The sequence below is a fragment of the Oncorhynchus tshawytscha genome, linkage group LG16 (assembly GCF_018296145.1).
Source record: "Oncorhynchus tshawytscha isolate Ot180627B linkage group LG16, Otsh_v2.0, whole genome shotgun sequence".
Classification (NCBI taxonomy): domain Eukaryota; kingdom Metazoa; phylum Chordata; class Actinopteri; order Salmoniformes; family Salmonidae; genus Oncorhynchus; species Oncorhynchus tshawytscha.
The window spans coordinates 37,783,638-37,806,865 of record NC_056444.1 but is presented as its reverse complement, the minus strand read 5'-3'; the positions used below and the strand labels follow the sequence as shown (position 1 = coordinate 37,806,865).

The 23,228-nt window shown below is 43.3% G+C and overlaps 1 protein-coding gene across 2 annotated transcripts in view; it reads right to left on the bottom strand.

Moving 5' to 3' along the window:
• fars2 (phenylalanyl-tRNA synthetase 2, mitochondrial) overlaps positions 1-23,228 on the bottom strand; it is a 118,002-nt gene that overhangs the window by 39,464 nt on the left and 55,310 nt on the right. For both annotated transcript variants that reach the window (XM_024374796.2, XM_024374795.1), the window contains exons 6-7: positions 14,908-15,068; positions 6,926-7,077 (exon numbers count right to left, since the gene is read on the bottom strand). In XM_024374796.2, the coding sequence (XP_024230564.1) occupies positions 6,926-7,077; positions 14,908-15,068 (313 nt within the window). The remainder of the gene's footprint in view (positions 1-6,925; positions 7,078-14,907; positions 15,069-23,228) is intronic.

Genomic DNA, 23,228 nt, shown 5'->3' with positions numbered 1-23,228 from the left:
TCCCTTGTCTCACTCCCTCTGCCAGCTCCCTCCTATCACTCTATACTGTCGCTCCCAGGATACCCCCCCCCACCTCCCACACATCTCCCTCTCTCTGTTATCCCATTCTCTCTCACACCCTAGAATTTTCCCTCTCTCTACCAGTTCCTTCTCTCTCTCTCGCTCTCTAGCACACACAACCCCCACCCCCCGTCTCTCCATCTTCCTCCCTGGTCTCTGTCTTTCTCGCCCTCTCCCTGCTCTACTCTGGCTCGGGGGCCGTGCTCAGCATTAGCCTGCTGCTTCGCCTTCTGGAAAGATCCCGGGAGGTTTCCAACAAAGAAGGCTGATTTTTAACAAGTCTGGCTCTCTTCAGCAACCCACTGCCGAAGACGGCCATTTGTCAAACGCACACACACCTCTCTCTCCATTTATCTCTAAACGTTTCACTGATCCTGGGACACAACACTCAGCATGGCACTCCTCTCTCTCTCTCACACACACACACATACACACACACACACACACACACACACACACACACACACACACACACACACACACACTTCCTCCATGTTCCTGTTGTCTACATATCTCACCTTCCACCCCCTCTCCCCATCTGTTTCTTTCTTCCTGCGCGTGCCAGCAGTAAATTGTTAATTTGATCCAAAAGATGGTGGCCGGGTGCTCCCTATTCTGCCTAACCTGAGAGGGGAGATGTTTAGGCCTTGTGAGGGACAGACTGAGGGCTCAGGCCAGGTGTGTTGGAGGTGAGATGGGCTTCAGGTCAGACAGTGTTAACGTTTGCCTCCGAGGACACAAGGCTAGTCTACTATATACACTATACTACATATACACTAGCATGTACTGTACTATACTAGTATATTAATATGTACTGTATTATACTGCTATATACTATACTATACATTCAGCAGAAGCTTTTATAATTATATTGGCCATTCTGGTGCCATTTTATGACAGTGGCTTTAAAAAAAAATACCTCGCATATTTATAGTTATATATTATATTTACACAAGCAGTGTTGTGGTGGTTTTGTAGAGTACATACACAGGGATGCACACACACACACGATCACATGAGCTGTCGTCTGGTCTCTGTGTTGTACTGCATGCTCAGACGCATGCACACACTCTTCCTCATGAACGCCTCACATGGAAAGCATGCCTATGCGAGAAGAGCATGCAGTACAATACAGAGACCAGACGACAGCCTCTTCTCGAAAATATAAACCAGCAAGGGGGGTATCAATGGAACTTGCCCCTTCATAAGGTTGTAACATATACTGCTAGTTACATAGTAACATGGTAATACAGTTAAACGGATAAACTATTTTACCATGTCACTTCAAAGATGCTACTATGTAACTACATGTTAATACAATGTTACCAACTGACGGTGCCACTCACTAACTTAGATTATTCTGGTTACTCCCTTCTCTGAGAGGTTGTAACACAGCCTCTGCTGCAGGGCAACATCATCGATGCGGGGCTCAGCGTTACAACTTTCCCACCTCCCCCCCCGCTCGCCCGCATGCCGTTGACTTTCTTTCTATCCAAGCTGCTTGATTGACAGCACGGTTGACTTTACTAATGAATCCGTCCCGATTACATCTGACAGCGTTACGGACCAATAAATGCAGATTTGTGTTGCATTATAGTGCCTATCAGCTTTGATTTGTAGCGCCACGTCTGAGGGATACTAGTGCAGGCCAGTAAAACGTATCAGTGTGACTACAGTACGACGCAAAGGCATTCAAACGGAATTCTCGACTTTGAGCTGAGGATTCCACTTTGTAGTGACATTCTCGCCAATGCAACTTGTATTTCGCCACATCGAAATCATGAGAAAGATGGAATGGTTTGTTTGAATGCCGGGTTCTGTACATCACCTGGAGGAGCTTCTGCAGTGATGCGACAGTTAAAGGCTGCGAGAAAAATATTTTGATATTAATGGTTAACAATTAATATTTAACTAATAGTATGTCTGGTCGACCAGCCTCATTATTGTAATAATTAATGAATAAAGATGATTGTTTAAAGAAATGACAGTCTCTCTCACTTGGCCCTTAACGGAAAAAACACATAATTTTATATGTGAAAATCACCCAAAGATTCACATGTGGATATTTTTTCGCAAGATTTCACTGCAAACAAAAATGTGTAATTTCCCATAACGTCACACAGTCGCAGTTTTTTGAACCTACATATTTTACACACTTTGAGATAAATTATTACATTGTGTATGTTTATACAGTGGAAAGAAAAAGTATGTGAACCTGTTTTGAATTACCTGGATTTCTGCACAAATTGGTCATCAATTTTATGTGATCTTCATTTAGGTCACAACAGTAGACAGTCTCCTTAAACTAATAACACACAAACAATTATACGTTTTCATGTCTTTATTGAACACACTGTAAACATTCACAGTAACTGGTTGACACTCCTTTTGGCAGCAATAACCTCAACCAAAATGTTTTCTGTAGTTGCGGATCAGACCTGCACAACGGTCAGGAGGAATTTTGGATCATTCCTCTATACAAAACTGTTTCAGTTCAGCAATATTCTTGGGATGGCTGGTGTGAACCGCTCTCGAGGTCATGCCACAGCATCCCAATCGGGTCAGGACTCTGACCGGGCCACTCCAGAAGGCGTATTTTCTTCTGTTGAAGCCATTGCTGATTTACTTCTGTGTTTTGGGTCGTTGTCCTGTTGCATCACCCAACTTCTGTTGAGCTTCAATTAGTGGATAGATAGCCTTACATTCTACTGCAAAATGTCTTGATAAACTTGGGAATTGATAGCAAGCTGTCCAGGCCCTGAGGCAGCAAAGCAGCCCCAAACCATGATGCTCCCTCCACCATACTTCACAGTTGGGATGAGGTTTTGATGTTGGTGTGCTGTGCCTTTTTTTCTCCACACATAGTGTTGTGTGTTCCTTCCAAACAATTCAACTTTAGTTTAATCTGTCCACAGAACATTTTGCTAGTAGAGTTGTGGAACATTCAGACATGCTTCAGACATGCAGCAAATGTTTTATTTGGACAGCGGTGGCTTCTTCCGTGGTGTCCTTCCATAAACACTATTCTTGTTTAGTGTTTTACGTATCGTAGAGTCGTCAACAGAGATGTTAGCATATTCCAGAGATTTCTGTAAGTCTCTAGCTGACACTCTAGGATTCTTCTTAACCTCATTTTGCATTCTGCACTGTGCTCTTGCAGTCATCTTTGCAGGATGGCCACTCCTAGGGAGAGTAGCAACAGTGCTGAACTTTCTCCATTTATAGACAATTTGTCTTTCCGTGGACTGATGAACATCAAGGCTTTTAGAGATACCTTTGTAACCCTTTCCAGATTTATGCAAGGCAACAATTCTTATTTCTTAGGTCTTCTGAGATGTATTTTGTTCGAGGCATGGTTGACATCAGGCAATGCTTCTTGTGAATAGCAAACTCAAATTTTGTGAGTGTTTTTTATAGGGCAAGGCAGCTCTAACTAACATCTCCAATCTCGTCTCATTGTTCACTCCAGGTTAGCTGAGTCCTGACTCCAATTAGCTTTTGGGAAGTCATTAGCCTAGGGGTTCACATACTTTTTCCAACCTACACTGTGAATGTTTAAATTATGTATTCAATATAGACAAGAAAAATACAATAATTTGTGTGTTATTAGTTTAAGCACACTATGTTTGTCTATTGATGAAGATCAGATCAAATTTGATGACCAATTTATGCAGAAATCCAGGTAATTCAAAAGGGTTCACATATTTTTTCTTGCCACTGTCATTATATTCAACTTGTTCTCACTTGGGATTTGAACTCACAACCTCATGGTTCCATGGCATTCCGATCTTCCTACTACGACACCATGTTTGTGGACTTGAAAGTAAAATCTCAGCTTGATTAAAATACACTCAAGAAAAACAATTATATTTACCATAGTGATTCAGGAGTAACATTACTCACGTGAAAATCGAACTTGCAGTTCAACTCGTGAATTACGTTCCGATGTCGTCACGTGTAGTTTCTGGTATGACATGTTGAAATTTAGCATTCACGCTCTCACGTGCTCAAAACGCTTTCACGTGCAGTTTCACGTTCTCACATGTTGTCAAGTTATCACGTTAACTTCACATAAGACCATGTGATCGCATCCTCTTTCTGTCGAGCCTGCGGAAAGTGATCAAATTGCAACCTAGTGTTACGAGTAACACTTTACTTCACAGTGTTCTTATTGCTGTGTAATTGCTCTTGTAAGTAGAGGGTAACAGCTAGTACAATTACAGCACAGAAGTAACCCTAACTCTAAGTACGACGCAACAATAACTAATTACAATACATGTTGCACTACAATGACTGTGATTTCACCTACTTTAGTTGAATTCACCGATTGTAAGTTGCTCTGGATAAGAGTGCCTGCTAAATAAATTCTGCTAAATGAATTCTTGATTGGTGGCGCCGTGCCCGCTTTTCACAGGAAAACTCCTCCCTGCTTTACTCCTCCCTGCTTGCGCAGGTTATATATAAATGGCGTACAGACAGAGACAGAAGGGTACGGTCGCCCTCATCAGGAGCAGCTTGCCTAATTCCATGAGTCAGCGTTGATGCTAAGCAAAAAAAAACAAAAAAAACAAAAAAACAATTAGCCAGCCATCTTGTTCATAAAAGTGGCATTCGCAGGGAGGACAGTCTGTAACGTAGCTGGGGTTTAAATGGAGCTTGATATCCCGCGGCAGTAATCATAAAGTTTGTTGTCTAAGGGAGGCTGCGTAACAATGCGAGCTCGGCCCACCTCAGCTCATCTCTCTCTGGGTAAAAAAAGGGTCTCTGGTGAAACTGCGGCACAAATGATCCCAAAATGCTCATGACCTTGAGGACAATCTCAAATTCACAAAAACACACACCCTTAAAGACACATACACCTAAAAAGACAATCAGACAATTGTGATACTGTTCTTTCTCGCATTCACAGTATACACACACACACACACGTTCGCCCTAATGAAGGGTAGGGAAAAGGTCGCTATTTAAAAAAAGATTAAAAGCAGGGACAGGGATTAATGCGCACAGGCAATTTTACACACCACGGGCCCCTTTTTTCACCATTAAACACACTACACACACACACACTCTCTCTGTTCGGTAAACCACTAGGATGCGGGGCGGGCATAAGTCCTGCGCCAAGCTGTGTCCACTGCCTGCCCTTTACGCCCTGTATTTAAAAAATTAGGAAGGAAAGGAAACAGCTTTGTCACTACAGAGAGGGAGGGTCCCTCAAGGGTGAATCTCAATAAGGAATAAAGTGACTTGCTCTCCTCAACTCCTTTCCTTGAGCTGCACTGACCTGTGAAAGGGGTGGATTGGTGAAGCAAAGACATCCGCCATGTTGCTTTCATCCATCCTGTGTTTTCAGGTTTGATGTAAATTTCAAATGTAAAGACGGGGGCGAGCAAGGCAATGCCCTACTAAAAAACGTGTTACTGAAACGTATCGACACACATTGTCCGCAACTCTAAATCCTTGATAGGAATGCGATGGAAGTAGTAATCTATTAGCTAGGGCAAAGCCAATCAGTCTCTGTGATTGATCTGTCACTGGGCCATTCCTTGTTTGTTCCTGTCGGTGCTGGGATTAGTCCAAAAGGTTCTGTTTGTTAATTGTGTGTGTGCGTGTGTGTGCGCGCGCGCGCGAGAGAAAGATAATTATGTGTGTGTATGACAGAAAGAGATGGAGAGAGAGAGACAGAGAGAGAGAGAGAGAGAGGGAGTAGATGTGAGCGTGAGTGCAAGACAAACAGAGCGAGCCTCATGTCGCTGATGTGAATCGGGTCAAATGAAGATGTGCCATTAACAAACATTGACCCTCGGTCCTTCCTTGTCATTCGACTAAGGGCTCCAATCAACGGAGCAAACAGCACTCCGCTCAGTCGGGGTCCATTATCTTGCATAATAAGGAGCTGTCAGAGTAGAAAAGATACGCTAGACGCGGAGACATATCCACTATCAAATACCAAACAATCCAATCCCGAGCCCCTCTGATGAATAGAGCATCGCTTAACCTTTTCTCTCCGAGCCCATTTGTCAAGCAGTGGAATAGATCTTACCTCACCCCTAATAGCAAACAACACCGTACAAACCAAATGAAGAGCATTCACCACATCGTTATATCATTATCATTAGCCAGTAAATTGTTTAACCTGTTCGTTACATTTGAACTAATATGTAATGCATATAGAGTCACAACATTGTTACCCCCAGTGTTAAGTGTTTTTTTGTCTCTCACGACAAGCACATTTTTAAAGGGGGCATGAGGGGAAGGGGCAATTGTCTGGGGGGGAGGGGGGGCTGGAAACTGAAAACCTGAATAATGTGGTAGCAATTCAGTGAACAACTAAATGAGAGTCACACACCAACTTTTCGGTTGTAATGCCCTTATCAGAGTGAGGGGCACTATGCCCATCGTTGTTCAGTCGTGGCACCTTAGGTATGCCGTTTGAGTACCACTGCTATATCTTCTTGAGGGCGTGATGTCTTACTTTGGATGTGTGGTGGATGAGAGCAGTGTTTTGAGGACCCCCTGCAATTGCACTTATTTGATCTAAGCCAGTATAAGCACACCTGATTCAACTGCTCAACTAATCATCAAGCACTTGAATCAGGTGTAAGTCAGGTAGTTAAAATCAGATGTGCTAGTTAATACTGTGAAACACTTAAGATTAACCAGTGTCGTATTAACTAGGAACCAAACGGAGGTAAACGGACTGAAATGGGGAGGGACTACCTGAACTTTTCCAATAGGAAACACTTGTTCTCCATTACAAAACATTTTGCTAGTGTGCACTAATGAATACGACCCAGGTGTGCTAGCACTAGGAAACACTGTGTTGAGTCCTACAGCTCTGTGTCTTGTGAAAAACATGGAGCCTTACTTTGGATGTTTGAACTGGTCAACCAGGGTGACCTTCTCCACCAGGTCTCCTCCGATGCTCCTCACCAGGTCATAGAAGTCGTTCTCTGTGTAGCCCTCGGCCGGTAGCCAGAAGGAGATGTCGTTGATCAGAGGTGGGTACTTACTGAGGGGCTTGAGGAGGGGAGGAGGAGAGGGAAGCGGGATGGGGAGGAGAGGAGATGGAAGCAGAGAGGAAAGGGGAGAGAACTTTTAGAACAAAGACTAACAATGAGACACAGCAATGCACGCTTTGCCTGATATGGAGGTCCTGGATGGCAGGGAGCTTGGGCCCAGTGACGTACTGGGCTGTCCGCATCACCCTTTGTGGCGCTTTGCTGTCGAGGGTGGTGCATTTGCAATACCAAATCGGTGATGCAGCCAGTCAGGCTCTCGATGGTGCAGTTGTAGAACTTTTTGAGGATCAAATCTTTTCAACCTCCTGAGGGGGAAGAGGCGCTATTGTACCCTCTTCAAATCAAATCAAATTGTATTTGTCACATGCGTCGAATACAATGGGTCTTACAGTGAAATGCTTACTTACAAGCCCTTAACAACCAAAGCAGTTTCAAAAAAATACCCCCCCCCCCAAAAAAAAATAAAATAAAAATAAAAGTAACAAATAATTAAAGAGCCGCAGTAAATTAGCAGTAGTGAGGCTAAATACAGGGGGTACCGGTACAGAGTCAATGTGCGGGTGTGGCCACACAGTCATCGGTTAACAGGGAGAAAAAGGAGGGGACTAAGCACACACCCCTGAGGGGACCCCTTATTGAGGGTCAGCATGGCAGAGGTGTTGTTGCCTACCATCACCACCTGGGGCCAACCCGTCAGGAAGTCCAGGATCCAATGGCAGAGAGAGATGTTCAGTCCCAGTATTCCCAGCTTGGTGATGAGCTTGGAGGGGACTGTGTTGAATGTTGAGCTGTAGTCGATGAACAGCATTCTCACATAGTTATTTCCACTCTTGTCCAGGTGGGAGAGGGCAATGTGAAGAGCAATTGAGATTGCGTCATCTTTGGATCTGTTGGGGCGGTATACGAATTGGAGTGGGTCCAGGGTGTCTGGGATGATAATGTAGATGCGTGTCATGACCAGCCTAGTACGTCTATGTGTGCACAGGTGTGCGCTCCCTCAACTTTTAAGAACAAATTCTTATTTACAACACTGGGCCAATTGTGCACTGCCCTATGGGACTCCCAATCACGGCCAGATGTGATACAGTCGGGATTCGAACTAGGTACTGTAGTGACGCCTCTTGCACTGAGATGCAGTGCCTTAGACCACTGCGCCACTCGGGAGCATTATCAGGACAGAGAAACCAATGGTCACATGGAGCACTCCAAACAAAAGCCAATGAAAACATTTACAAATCTCACAATTGATACTTAGTTTATTGTGTTGTCCAGAAGCCAAAAGCACAATCCTTGTCAAATTAGCAACCCAATCTAGTTGTTGCATCTTTAGCCCCCCCCACTTTTACATTTTCTAACAGATTTCCCTCTCCGTCACATTTGGAACAGCAATCAGGTGGGCTATTTATAATGGTGTTTTCCCAGGTGCTCTGTTTAGAATGGTGTTTTCCTGCTAATTGCATTTTGGCAAATTTTGGCACAACATCCATGGCCTTGAGAATCCTCTGTCACTCTTCAGTCCACTGACACAGGGGAAATATGAGACTAATTATACACTCTCCATGAATCCCAAATTGAACTAGCCCCTCCTCCCTAGGCACATCTGTAGAGGGCACTTCTGTAAATCTGAAGAGATTGGATACAGTAGGTGTAAGCAATATGGAACATTTCCACAAAGGTAATCTGAAGGCAAGGTGACGCAAGTATCATTTTGCTTATACCTATCTTATCCCTTCAGATCTACACGAGTGCCAACGCATTGATTTGGGATTTAGCATAAACCGCTTTCCCTCCCCAAAACACATACAGTAAATGTATCCCCTTGTATGTCTTTGGTACTACTGAAAATTACTAAATCTTTTAGTAAAGGTTTTCACCCAAAGCAACTTCTATCTAACGCATAAAAATACATTGAAATTGACCAAAGTATTTGGTCTCCACAATTCTTTATTTCACTGTTAATATTACAGAACCTTTGTTTTTGATTCAGAACTTAATATATCCATTTAAAATCAGAAAAACAGAAATGGAATTGAAAAAACTATTGACACCCCAGACTTAATATTTGGTAGCACAGTCTTTGGTCAAGTGCTTCCTATAGCCATCGATTTATTTATTATTTATTTTCCCTTTATTTAACTAGGCAAGTCAGTTAAGAACAAATTCTTATTTTCAATGACGGCCTAGGATCAGTGGGTTAACTGCCTGTTCAGGGGCAGAACGACAGATTTGAGCTTCCTGCACCTCTGTACTGGCAGTTTGGACCACACTTCTTATGCAAACTGCTCCAGTTCTCCCAGATTTGAAGGGTGCCTTCGCCCAACTGCTCTTTTCAGATCTCTCCACAAATGTTCAATGGAATTTAGATCTGGACTCATTGCAGGCCACTTTCAGAACAGTCCAGCGTTTTGTCTTGAACCCTTCCTGGGTGCTTTTTGAAGTGTGTTTGGGGTCAATGTCCTGCTGGAAGACCCATGACCTTCGACAGAGACCCAGCTTTCTGACACTGGGTCCGACATTGCGCTCCAAAATGCCTTGGTATTCTCCTGATTTCATGACGTGAAATCCTGATTCCATGCAGGTGATCAAGGCACCCAGTGCCCGAGGCAGCAAAGCAACTCCAAAACATCACTGAACCTCAATGTTTGAGTGTAGGGAAGGTGTTGTTTTCTTTGAAGAATTCCATTTGTTTTCTGTTGACATAGAAAAGGTATGCGTTTATCAAAAAAGCTCTACATTTAGCATAGGATTTTGTCATGTTCAGGTGCGCTTTGGCAAATTGCAGTCAGGCTTTCTTATGTCGCTCTCTCAGCAGTGGGGTCCTCCTGGGTCTCCTACCATATAATCCCCTTTCATTGAGTTGGCGACAGATGGTGTGAGTTGAAACTGTCGTACCTTGTGTCTGAAAGTCAGCTTGAATCTGTGTAGCAGTTGATTCGAGGTGCGTTCTCCACCATTCACACAGTCCCTTGCTGCAATCTTCCATCAGGTTCTCAGGGAGGTTGGCTAGAGTGCAATAGGTCTTAAACTTCTTGATAACATTACGTACGGTGGAAACAGGAACACCAAGGTCTCTGGAGATGGACTTGTAGCCTTGAGATTGTCCAGGCTCGGCTACAATCTTGTGTCTGACCTCAGATAGTTCTCTGGTTTTCTTTCTTTTCTCCATACTCATTGCGGTACACACCGTCACACAAAACAGGAGAATGAGTCGTTTTCTTTATTAAATTAGTGATTTTTATATTGCAGACACCAAGATCAATTCCCAAGTATTTGGGCAGTTTCTCCCATTCTTCTCTGCAGATCCTCTCAAGCTCTGTCAGGTTGGATGGGGAGCATTGCTTTGCACAGCTATTTTCAGGTCTCTCCAGAGATGTATTTGGTATTTTATTAGGAACCTCATTAGCTGTTGCAAAAGCAGCAGCGACTGTTCCTGGGGTCCACACAAAACATAAAACAGAATGACATAATACAGAACATCATTAGACAAGAATAGAACTACATAAATTTTTAAAAAGGCACACGTAGCCTACATATCAATGCATACACACAAACTATCTAGGTCAAATAGGGGAGAGGCGTTGTGCCGCGAGGTGTTGCTTTATCTGTTTTTTGAAACCAGGTTTGCTGTTTACTTGAGCAATATGAGATGGAAAGGAGTTCCATGAAATATGGGCTCTATATAATACTGTACGTTTTCTTGAATATGTTCTGAATTTGGGGACTATGACAAGACCCCTAGTGGCATGTCTGGTGGGATAAGTGTGTGTGTCAGAGCTGTGTGTAAGTTGACTATGCAAACAATTTGGGATTTTCAACACATTAATATTCTTATAAAAAGAAGAAGTGATGCAGTCAGTCTCTCCTCAACTAAGAGCAAAACGTGCCGCTCTGTTCTGCGCCAGCGGCTGTTCTGGGCCAGCCGCTCTGGCTGGGCCACTCAAGGGTATTCAGAGACTTGTCCCGAAGCCACTCCTGCATTGTCTTGGCTGTGTGCTTAGTGTCATTGTCCTGTTGGAAGATTAACCTTCTCCTGAGGTCCTGAGCGCTCTGGAGCAGGTGATCATCAAGGATCTCTCTGTACTTTGCGCCGTTCATCTTCGCCTCCATCCTGACTAGTCTCCCAGTCCCTGCCGCTGAAAAACCCCACAGCATGATGTGGCAGCATGATGCAGCATGATGCTGCCACTACCATGCTTCACCGTAGGGTTGGTGCCAGGTTTCTTCTAGACGTGATGCTCGGCATTCAGGCCAAAGAGTTGAATCTTGTTTCTCATGCATGGCCTGAGAGTCTTAATGAGGTTGGGAGATTGGGAACTTAAATGGACGAGCTAAAGCCAACTTCATAAAATTCCTAGGTGACTAGTAGTATTAGCGAGAAAAACTAAAACTAACTAGCATGTGCCCCTATGCCCCCTATGAGCATGACGCCTCTGCTTATGAGCATGGCTCTTTATGGAACCTTAAAAAAAGGTTCTATATAGCACCAAAAAGGTATCCGCTATGGATACAAGCCAAAGAACCCTTATTTGGCACCAAAACATTTTTTACATTTTTTTTTGTGTGTAGGTGTTGGACAAACCTACCGAGGTCAATGAAATAAAGAAGTAAAAATAAAAACATACGAGAAATAAAACACGCATACATTCACATGTTTTTATTTCTTGTGTGTTTTTATTTATCTGACCTAGTATTGAATCCATGCTTTAAGATCCTATTCTGGATTTTATTACCAGTGATATTGAACACTGCATTATACCAAACAGTTTGTAAATCAGCATTTCACTGTGCTTTTTACATCTATTGTATCCTGTGCACGCAACAAGTCAACTTTGATTTGATGTGAAAGTCTCATCATGTACCAGTCCAATTAATGATGTGCAATTATCTGCACAGTAAGCACATTCTAATAGGCCCCAATTCTGACCCCCCCAAAAATCTATCAATCCCGGCTAGCTAAAAAGCCATTAAGCTATCTCAGTTTCTAGCCAAATCCTCCAACAACAACGGCTCCCATTAAGTCATTACAGCTGGGCAGCAATAATGACTCGGAGGATCAAAACTATTGATTCAGTCCTCCTTTCTCTGTCTCACTCAGGATGTTTGAAGGAGTACTCGTTAATTTGAGAAAAAAAAAACCACAGCCATTTGGTTTGCTATAAAGCGCAGGGATGGAGCTGTAGAAGTGAAACCACTTTTACATTTGTAGATTTAATGATATTTTGATGCTAAACATTGTATGTTAACAACATAATTTAGAAGCAATAGCGTAAAACAATTTTTGGGGGGTTATTTGATGGGGATAATACAGTTGAAGTCGGAACTCAGTTTTTCACAATTCCTGACATTTAATCCTAGTAAAAATGATCTGTCTTAGGTCAGTTAGGATCACCACTTTACATTAAGAATGTGAAATAATAGTAGAGAGAATGACTAATTTCAGCTTTATGTCTTTCATCACATTCCCAGTGGGTCAGAAGTTTACATGCACTCAATTTGCATTTGGTAGCATTGCCTTTAAATTGATTAACTTGGGTCAAACTTTTCGGGTAGAATTCCACAAGCTTCCCACAATAAGTTGGGTGAATTTTGGCCCATTCCTCCTGATAGAACTGGTGTAACTGAGTCAGGTTTGTGGGCCTCCTTGCTTGCACAAGATTTTTCAGTTCTGCCCACAAATTTTCTATAGGATTGAGGTCAGGGCTTTGTGATGGCCACGCCAATACCTTGACGTTGTTGTCCTTAAGCAATTTTGCCACAACTTCGGAGGTATGCTTGGGTCATTGTCCATTTGGAAGACCCATTTGCGACCAAGCTTTAACTTCCTGAGTGATGTCTTGAGCTGTTGCTTCAACATATCTACATAACTGTCCTTCCTCATAATGCCATCTATTTTGTGAAGGGCACCAGTCCCTCCTGCAGCAAAGCACCCCCACAACATGATGCTGCCACCCCCGTGCTTCACAGTTGGGATGGTGTTCTTCGGCTCGCAAGCCTCCCCCTTTTTCCTCCAAACATAATTATGGTCATTATGGCCAAACAGTTGTATTGTTGTTTCATCAGAACAGAGGACATTTCTCCAAAAAGTACAATCTATGTCCCCATGTGCAGTTGCAAACCATAGTCTGGCTGTTTCATGGCGCTTTTGGAGCAGTGGCTTCTTCCTTGCTGAGCGGCCTTTCAGGTTAAGTTGATATAGGACTCGTTTTACTGTGGATACAGATATTTTGTACCCGTTTCCTCCAGCATCTTCACAAGGTCCTTAGCTGTTTTTCTGGGATTGATTTGCACTTTTTGCACCAAAGTACGTTCATCTCTAGGAGACAGAACACGTCTCCTTCCTCAGCAGAATGACGGCTGCGGCTGTGGTCCTATGGTGTATATACTTGCGTACTATTGTTTGGACAGATCAACGTGGTACCTTCAGGTGTTTGGAAATTGATCCCAAGGATGAACCAGACTTGTGGAGGTCTACAATTTATTTTCTGAGGTCTTGGCTGATTTCAATTGATTTTCCCATGATGTCAAGCAAAGAGGCACTGAGTTTGAAGGTAGGACTTGAAATACATCCACAGGTACACCACCAATTGACTCAAATGATGCCAATTAGCCTATCAGAAGCTTCTAAAGCCATGACATCATTTTCTGGAATTTTCCAAGCTGTTTAAAAGACACAGTCAACTTAGTGTATGTAAACTTCCGACCCCCTGGAATTGTGATACAGTGAATTATAAGTGAAATAACCTGTCTGTAAACAACTGTTGGAAAAATTACTTGTGTCATGCACAAAGTAGATGTCCTAACCGACTTGCCAAAACTATAGTTTGTTAACAATAAATGTGAAGAGTGGTTGAAAAACGAGTTTTAATGACAACCTAAGTGTATGTAAACTTCCGACTTCAACTGTAATTAAGCCAAGCACATGATGCCTTGAGCTGAGATTCGGGATAAGGTTTAAGAAGCTTTTACGTGCAGTTGCCACACCCTGTGGCAAAAACAAATGTTCTGAAAAGACTTAAAGGGACTAGTAAGTTTGTTTGTTATTGTTTTTGGTCCAGGAGCTAAAATGGAAAACAAATCCTGCACACTATGCTTGCAAAGTATCGCTTATTTATGCTGACGTTTGCTAATGTTTCATTTCATATCTTCTTCATTAAAACAATGGCTGCTGATATGGTCCGGGAGCATCATAATGGCTTTTGGTTGAAACCAGAGCCATGTATTACGAGAGTTCGGCCAGGTTTTAGAACGGCCACCACGTTAGTAGCCCATTTATTCTAGAAATGTTAGTGATGTAACGTTGGTGTCAACAAATTGCATGTATGCTTTCCCTGGACATCTTCAAAGGTTTTGAAAAATATCAGAAGTAAACAGCACAACGCAGAAGCATCAACTATCACCAAGCAACCACTATGGGGGAGAAAGTGGCGCTCTCTGAACATTCAGACAGAACCCACATTGGCCTAACTCTCAATATACGACTCTTTATCTATCTTTGCCATTGATCGCTTGGGCAGCACCATTTAGTGTAGTCAATTGAAAGTAGTACATTTATTTTTCTATTTTATCTCTCTATGAGTTTATTGGCAGTTCATAAACAAACTGAAAAGATGCATGGAATGTGTAGTCTGAACAAGCCAAGGTTGGTGAACTACTGCCATCTGCAGTGCTGGAAAGTGTGCTCAGGAGTATAAATCATTGTCTGTTCCTCTCTGAAGTCTCTCCCAGTTGCCTACCTTAAAATGGGCTTTGAAACCTCAACAGCCAAACTCTGCATTAAAAGTGAATAATAGTGGTTGAAAAACAGAATAAATATAACCTAGAGCTTTACTTGGAAGGTGACTGGGTCATTGATGCTGGGCAGGCAAAACTGCTTCAGGAAGCGGTCGTCCTGGCTCCAGAAGAGGCGGATGTCAGGGATCCCGTACAGCACCATGGCCAGGCGCTCCAGGCCCAGTCCAAATGCCCAGCCCATCTTGTTACTCACTCCCGCTGGAAAAAGGACACAATAGGAGATTAGAGCAGCTGATCCCAGAACTTTTTGTAGTGGGGGAGGTTTGGATATTCAACCACTAATTGGCCGACATCGGTTAATTTACTTGAATTCCATTTTTTTGGTGAGTCCAATGCACTGTTTCTCTAGAGAGAAATTAAATAATTAATGAGAAAAATCAGAGAAATCAAGTCAAGAACTATGTGGGACGCTGAGCTGAAGGGTAGTTTTCATGAAGCCAATATTCAACCTAGTTCAGCGCAGAAATCTGTTAATTAACCACAATGACTATAATCCATTGCACCATTTCCCCCAGCTCATAGACAGGAAGAGGCGGGCACCCGAGGGGCGCAGCGGTCTAAGGCACTGCATCGCAGTGCTAGAGGCGTCACTACAGACCTGGGTTCGATCCTAGACTGTGTCACAACCGGCCATGATCGGGAGGCGCACAATTGGCCCAGCGTGGTCCGGGTTAGGGGAGGGTTTGGCCAGAGGGGCTTTACTTGGCTCATGGCGGTTTAGCGACTCCTTGTGGTGGGCCGGGCACCAGCAGACTGGCCTCAGTTGTCAGTTGAATGGTGTTACCTCCGACACATTGGTGCGGCTGGCTTCCGGGTTAAGCGGGCAGTTAAGAAGTAAGAAAGAATGTAAGAGGCGAAGCAAGAGGTTTGACTCTAGACAAAAACTGTAGAAAATTAGCACAATGCGCTTCTATGGACTTATTTTGGACCTAAGCTTGAAGCCTTCCTTTCTGCCTTTGGGCCATTGACTCCCATTGTTAGGGCGGAGACATGAGCATCTCGTCATTATATACAGATCGCTTGACAGATACACTTTTACGCCTGCTACGCTAGGTGAGATACACACAGACTGCATAAGAGAGGAATATACACAACACAATGATGAGAGGAGAGACAGTTCGTGAAAGTATACCGTAACGACTTTGAACAACTAGTAAAATAATTTTGTCAAACAGCTCTGCAGCATACTTAGAAACGCTAGCTAAAAATGATGACTAAAGACTGTACAGCAACGTTTCCCAAATTTGATCCTTGGGACGCCAAGGGGTGCACGTTTTGGCGTTTGCCCTAACACCACACAGCTGATTCAAATGATCACAGATTGAAGATGAGTGGATTATTTGAACAGCTGTGTAGTGCTAGGGCAAAAAGCAACACGTGCACCCCCTGCGGTCCCGAGGACAGAGTTTGGGAAACCCTGCAGTACAGTATGGGGAACACAAAATGTTAGATGGCCTGGCCGGTTGACTGATACTGCCTGAGCAGAGATGAGATGATTACTTCAAGGAGTTAAAAATAATAAACTAATCAAATAAAAACTAAGTAATATACACAACTGAAATATTTCATTATTTCATAGTAATTTCCTGTTTTTCTATTGATGTCTACCTGTTTTTCTATTGATGTGGACCTGATAGAGACATATGGAATATTTTAAATGTTTTGGCAATTGAATGTTTTGGGAATTTACATTTAAAAGCTCTAAAATCATTGCAACGTAATAATTTCATAATCCATTTCATGTTTGAAAATAATTTGCGAAACCGAACCGACCTCAAACAGCACTAATCGCTCAGCACTCCCTGTGATCCAACAATTATACGACACAGACATAACGAGGCACAAAGTATCAATATCTGAAGTGTTTCAAGCTAATAATCTAGAGAAAATGAGTTCAACTCCAGCCTACACATTTGTATTGCAGACCAAACTATTCAAGGGCTTAATGAATAGTTCTTGATGAGATCCCAGGACATGACTTGAGAAGCCCTGAAGGAACTGGACTAGCAACCAGGTGTTTTCAGGTACAATTCTGGACAGGAAACTGTATCATTCTAGTGCATCACCTTAATGGAATGTCAATAAATCAATAACAAGTTGTTTTGATGTCGACTGTTCTCAGACAACCCCGCGATGAAAAGTCAATGCATTGGACTGCTTTAAGATGCGTCCTGCATTATTTTTGTCAACCCATCCACTGGAGGACAAATATCTTTAGTTTTTCTTTACAGCTTTTCTGCTACATATACATACACACACACACACACACACATATACATTTTACACACATGGTACTTTCATATAAAGCAGTCACATAACAATAATACCAAACACAAGCTCTTTAATCCCGCCCCTCAGCCACTCTCAGCCCGTGTCCCACCTTTCACCATAGACCACCCTCGTTTGGCTTCCATGTGCCATATATTTTTCAAAGAACGTGCTGCGACGTTGTACATATTTCTCTTACCTTTTTAAAAATCGTATAGTATCCACAGATTGTCAGCTGAAAAGGTGAAAACCTTTCCGAGGAGTATTATTATATTATTTATTGACTGACTATGGCTTTCCAAATCACCCAGATGCATCCTGTATTGATGAACTCGCTACAAGGCTAACTGAACATGCTTCCATACTTGTTTCGGGCTGAGGCTCTGTAAATCTTACAAACCAAACAAATCTGTAAATCTTACAAATCAAACAAATCTGTAAATCTTACAAACCAATTAACATCACAGGCCAACTTAAGCAGCGAACCAACTGTTTTCCAAAATAATAAAATCAGCAAAGACTAGATAACGTATTGTGTATTTACTCATCTTATATATTTACATTAGAGAAACATCCTTTAAAAAAAAACAATGGTGCCCTGGGTGAGGATAAACCATTACAGCATTCAGATATGCATTAAAAAAACTAAATGTGGTTGCAACACGACCACGGACCCTTCGCCTCAATCATGTTCGGCAGAGCTAACATTCTGTGATTCTCAAACAGAGAATCTGAACTCGTCCAATAGGAATGCTCATATTGTGTATCGTCCTTCATCTAAATATCTCGGCAACCAGTTAGGCTAAATGACCGCAATAGGTTTTTTGACCTGCAATCACATTTCCACAATCGTGTCAATGGTAGAGGGCAGCAGCTGTCTTGTGAGTGACAGGGGAAGACTCTAGTTCAGCAGTGAAATCTGTCGCAGGACAGGGCAGGATAGGGGTGTTAACTTTACTCTGGTTGTAATAATTATTTGCTTGGTGACCCTCGTGACCCGTAGATAGATGAAGGGGGTGCAAATGGCAAAGCTCCTCATTTCTACTCCGATCTCGTACTTTTCCCTCGACTGCGGCGGGATTCTGCTTTATATGGTAATGAGCGAGGGGGTAGCATGGCGGGTCAACGCTGACTGAGAAACACACGACTAAATCGTAACTTCATAAGGAGGAATCAAAATCAGCCTCTCTCCCTTCCTTCCTCATATACAAAGTGAAGGCATTTACATGTCATGAGAATCACAGTCATGGTTAAAAAAATAAAATATTCTTTGTCTCTTTGTGACTGATTTCTACCTCAATCTCGTAGCTACTCCCGTTCGCACACAGTACATATGTAGTCGTGTATTGCTGCAGTGCAATATACAGGTGTTTAAAAATAATCATTGTGCTCACTGATCCGGGAGTGATAAAAGATAAGAGGGGCATACAAAAATCCTGACAGCCGCTTGTGTGTGTGGCAGAGTTGAGCTGGCAGTCTTTGGCAGAGAGCGCTAACGCTGCCACGGTTACCAAGTATGTCCACAAAAGGATGGCACGATGACATAGAGCACTCAGCTATGACCTCAGCTGAAATACAGGGGGAACAGGGCTGGAGGGGAGCGGGGTGTGTCTTTCGAGGCCCAGCCCTCACCGCCCCCCTCACACGCCGTACCACAGTCTGTGACACGGCCCAGCCCACACCATCCCCTTTCTCTTAGCCAGTCACAGCGGGTGAGAGGGGTTGTGTTTGTGGTGACGAGAGCGTGGTGTCTGACAGTACACCCACCTTGTGGTGACATCAGTAGCTTGCTGTGGCATCACCGCCTCCTCTCCTTTCAACCATTAATTTCTACCATCTTTTAAAAAAATTACAAAAATCTGTGACACATCGTCTCTCCCCCCCCCAAAAAAATCACGCCTCTCCAATCTCTCGTCCGCTGTTCTCTCCAATTCTTGTCCCTCGCTCACATTGCTTTACCTCCTCTCCTTTCCCTGCTGTTCTGCCTCTACATAAATGTTTTTCTTTCTCTAGTTCCATTCCCTCCATCACTTCTTTTGTCTCTCTTCATTCATTTTCAAACGTTTCGTCTCTCCCCGAAGCCCAATTTACCCACAACCTCTTCTTCCTCTGGCCTAAATCCCACTGGCGGTCACGCAACCCATGTTAGTGGGAACAATGGGTAAAACTTTACTTAAAAAGTTTCTTGTTAAGTAACGATATTAATATTACAACGTTAATATAATGTTGTTACATAGTGTTTGGAAACTAGATTATAATTGCATAATGGAGGTGAGTGGTTTCTGTAATTACCCAAGTTGAATATTAGGGACTGTCCCTTAACAGCGACAACTACCACCTCCAATTCAATGCATTTCCAAACCTACAGTATCTGGGTTACTTTGACAAGACAGTACAGAGACCAAGTGAAAATGTATTCACGTAATAAATAATTGGCTTAGATAACATCATTGATCAGCAAACCTGATTTACAGGGACAAACAGATCATATTAAACAGTGCTGTTGGAGCAAGACACATGCTGGTCACGCATAATACCATGATTCACCTACCAGGATATTACACATCTATTTAAGAGAGACCTATCCCAAGAAAGCACTGATTACGGAAAGGGAATGCCTTCAACTGAAATGTGTCTTCCGCATTTAACCCAACCCCTCTGAATCGGAGTGTAGCTGTCAGATAAAAAAAACAAGCATGTTCAGGAGGTACCTGTGGCCGTTATGGCATGACCACCCTCAACTCTACCCATAGGACAGTAGGAGATATGGGAAGTGTGTATGTGGGTCTAGCAGTCAATCTTCTCACACACACACACACACACACACACACACACACACACACACACACACACACACACACACACACACACACCCCACACACACACACACACAACTTACCCCCCCTACTGGGTGCGTTTATCCTTGTTTTCTATTCCTCTGGAGAGAAGCAGCACCATCTTTCCTACCATGGATCCATATGTGCATGGCAGCAGAAATGTTAGTTATGGATTAATGCCCCATGTTTCGCCATGTGACATTTTACCTGCAGATTTCAAGGGAGAAGTCGGATTGGGTGATCTAATTGCACTCTTCTAAATTCTGCCCGATAGTGGTAATTACATCTTTCATAATCTCGACTCATTAATGACTCACTGCTGGCTTGGAAAACAGCTAATTTAATACAAATTACCATACAAAGAACGAAACACAACACAGCATGATCAAGAAAGACATACTGGGCCTCCTGAGTGGCGCAGTGGTCTAAGGCACTGCATCATAGTGCTAGCTGTGCCACTAGAGATCCTGGTTTGAGTCCAGGCTCTGTCGCAGCCGTCCGGGAGACCCATGGGGCGGCGCACAATTGGCCCAGCGATGTCCGGGTTAGGGGAGGGTTTGGCCGGCAGGGATTTTCTTGTCCCATCGCGCACTAGCGACTCCTGTGGAAGGCCGGGCGCAGCGCGCGCTGACACGGTCACCAGGTGTATCCTCCAACACATTAGTGTGGCTGGCTTCTGGTTTAAGCGGGCATTGTCAAGAAGCAGTGCGGCTTGGCTAGGTTGTGTTTCACGCACGGCTCTCGACCTTCGCCTCTCCCGAGACCGTACAGGAGTCACTGCCTCTCACTCACGCAGCGATGGGACAAGACTACCAATTTGATACCACGAAATTGGGGAGTAAAAAGTGGCAAAAATAGATTAAAAAGTAAGACATACCACCACATGAATGTAGTAGACATGGATACATTTACAATGGCGTGCTGATTTTATTATGTTACTTTTTGTACGACCCGACCAAATTCGCATAGAAATTCACAGCGGTTTAGATGTGTAGCGGGGTGCGTAATTGGCGGCAGAGAAGACAGGCGCAGGAGAGCAGAACTGGGTGATAACCGGAGATTTATTAAGAAAAACAAGATAAATAGGCACAAAAATAACCCGTCGTGCACTCAAGTGGAACGTGAACAAGCACTACAACAAACAATCCCATACAAAGACATGGGGGGAACAGAGGGTTAAACACACAACAAGTAATTGAGGGAATTGAAACCAGGTGTGAGGAAAAACAAGACAATACACATGGAAAATGAAAAGTGGATTGATGATGGCTGGAGGACCGGCGACGCCGACCGCCGCCCGAACAAGGTGAGGACCCGACTTCGGGCCAAGCTTGTAGTACTCAAATGGCCCCACATAGCTTCCAGAAAACGGTCACTTTCAAACTAGGGATTTCGTGGTTGAGGTAAGATATTTATTCTGCAGGTATGAACAACACATTGACAAACCAGCCCAAAAAAGGAGATTTAAAAAAATACTTACGCAGTTGCCAAAATTCCAGGAAGTCTCTTGTAAGGAAAATTACCACTCAAAAAATATATATTTTGGTATTAGTTTCATTAGTCCTCTGTTGATACAGTCCCACAATCTTTAGCATGGGCTCCTGAGTGGCGCAGTGGTGTAAGGCACTGCATCTCAGTGCTAGAGGTGTCACTACAGACTCGATTCCAAGCTGTATCACAACCGGCCGTGACTGGGAGTCCCATAGGGCTGCACACAAGAGTACAGGCATCGGTGTAATGCACATTCCTTCAACGATAAATGCAAATCCGACCATCACCCCTGGTGAGACAAAACCGCGACTCGTCAGTGAAGAGCACTTTTTGCCAGTCCTGTCAGGTCCAGCGACGGTGGGTTTGTGCCCATAGGCAACGTTGTTTCCGGTGATGTCTGGTGAGGACCTGCCTTACAACGGGCTTACAAGCCCTCAGTCTAGCCTCTCTTAGCCTATTGCGGACAGTCTGAACACTGATGGAGGGATTGTGCATTCCTAGTGTAACTCGGGCAGTTGATGTTGCCATATTGTACCTGTCCCGCAGGTGTGATGTTCAGATCTACCGATCCCGTGCAGGTATTGTTACACGTGGTCTGCCACTGCGAGGATGATCAGCTGTCCGTCCCGTCTCCCTGTAGCGCTGTCTTAGGCTTCTCACAGTATGGACATTGCAATTTATTGCCCTGGCCATGGCTGTAGTCCTCATGACTTCTTGCAGCATGCCTAAGGCACGTTCACGCATATGAGAAGGGACCCTGGGCATCTTTCTTTTGGTGCTTTTCAGTAGAAAGGCCTCTTTAGTGTTTTAAGGTTTCATAACTGTGACCTTAATTGCCTACCGTCTGTTAGTTGTTAGTGGCTTAACGACCGTTCCACTGGTGCATGTTCGTTAATTGTTTATGGTTCATTGAATAAGCATGGGAAAAAGTGTTTAAAACCTTTACAATGAAGATCTGTGAAGTTATTTGGATTTTTATGAATTATCTTTGAAAGACTGTCCTGAAAATGGACGTTTCTTTTTTGGCTGAGTTTATGAGCTAATTTTGTCTGAAGTCAGAGGACTTTGACTCCAAAGTTTCCTTTAGACAATGAAAGAGAATATTCAATATTCATTATTCATGATGGGGAAAACGACAAGGCTTAACCTCCTTTAAACTCCGAATCAAAGACTAAGCTGTGTCTAGTTCCAGTTTAGGAAACTTCCTCTCTTCACTCCCCTGCCATTGGAATCAAATTATTTTCAAATGCCTTTCCACGCTCCACATCTGTCATGCCCTGACCTTAGTATTCTTTGTTTTCTTTATTATTTTGGTTAGGTCAGGGTGTGACATGGGTGATGTATGTGTTTTTGTTCCTGTCTAGGTGTTATGTGTGTCTATGGGTGTTTACTGGTCTAGGTGTTATGTATGTCTATGGTTGCCTAGATTGGTTCTCAATTAGAGGCAGCTGTTTATCGTTGTCTCTAATTGGGAACCATATTTAGGCAGCCATATTCCTTGGGTATTTTGTGGGTTATTGTCTATGGTGAGTTGCCTGTGTCTGCACGTGTTTATATATATATATATATATATATATATATAGCGTCACGTTTGTTTTGTTGTTTTGTATAGTTTGTTTAGTGTTTCTTAAATAAATAGAAGAATGTATTCACATCACGCTGCGCCTTGGTCTCCTCCATTCAACGAACGTGACAATATCAGATGATTTGTGGATGTATTCGCAAAGATTTTTTTCTTCCAGTCATCCAAATGAAAAAACAA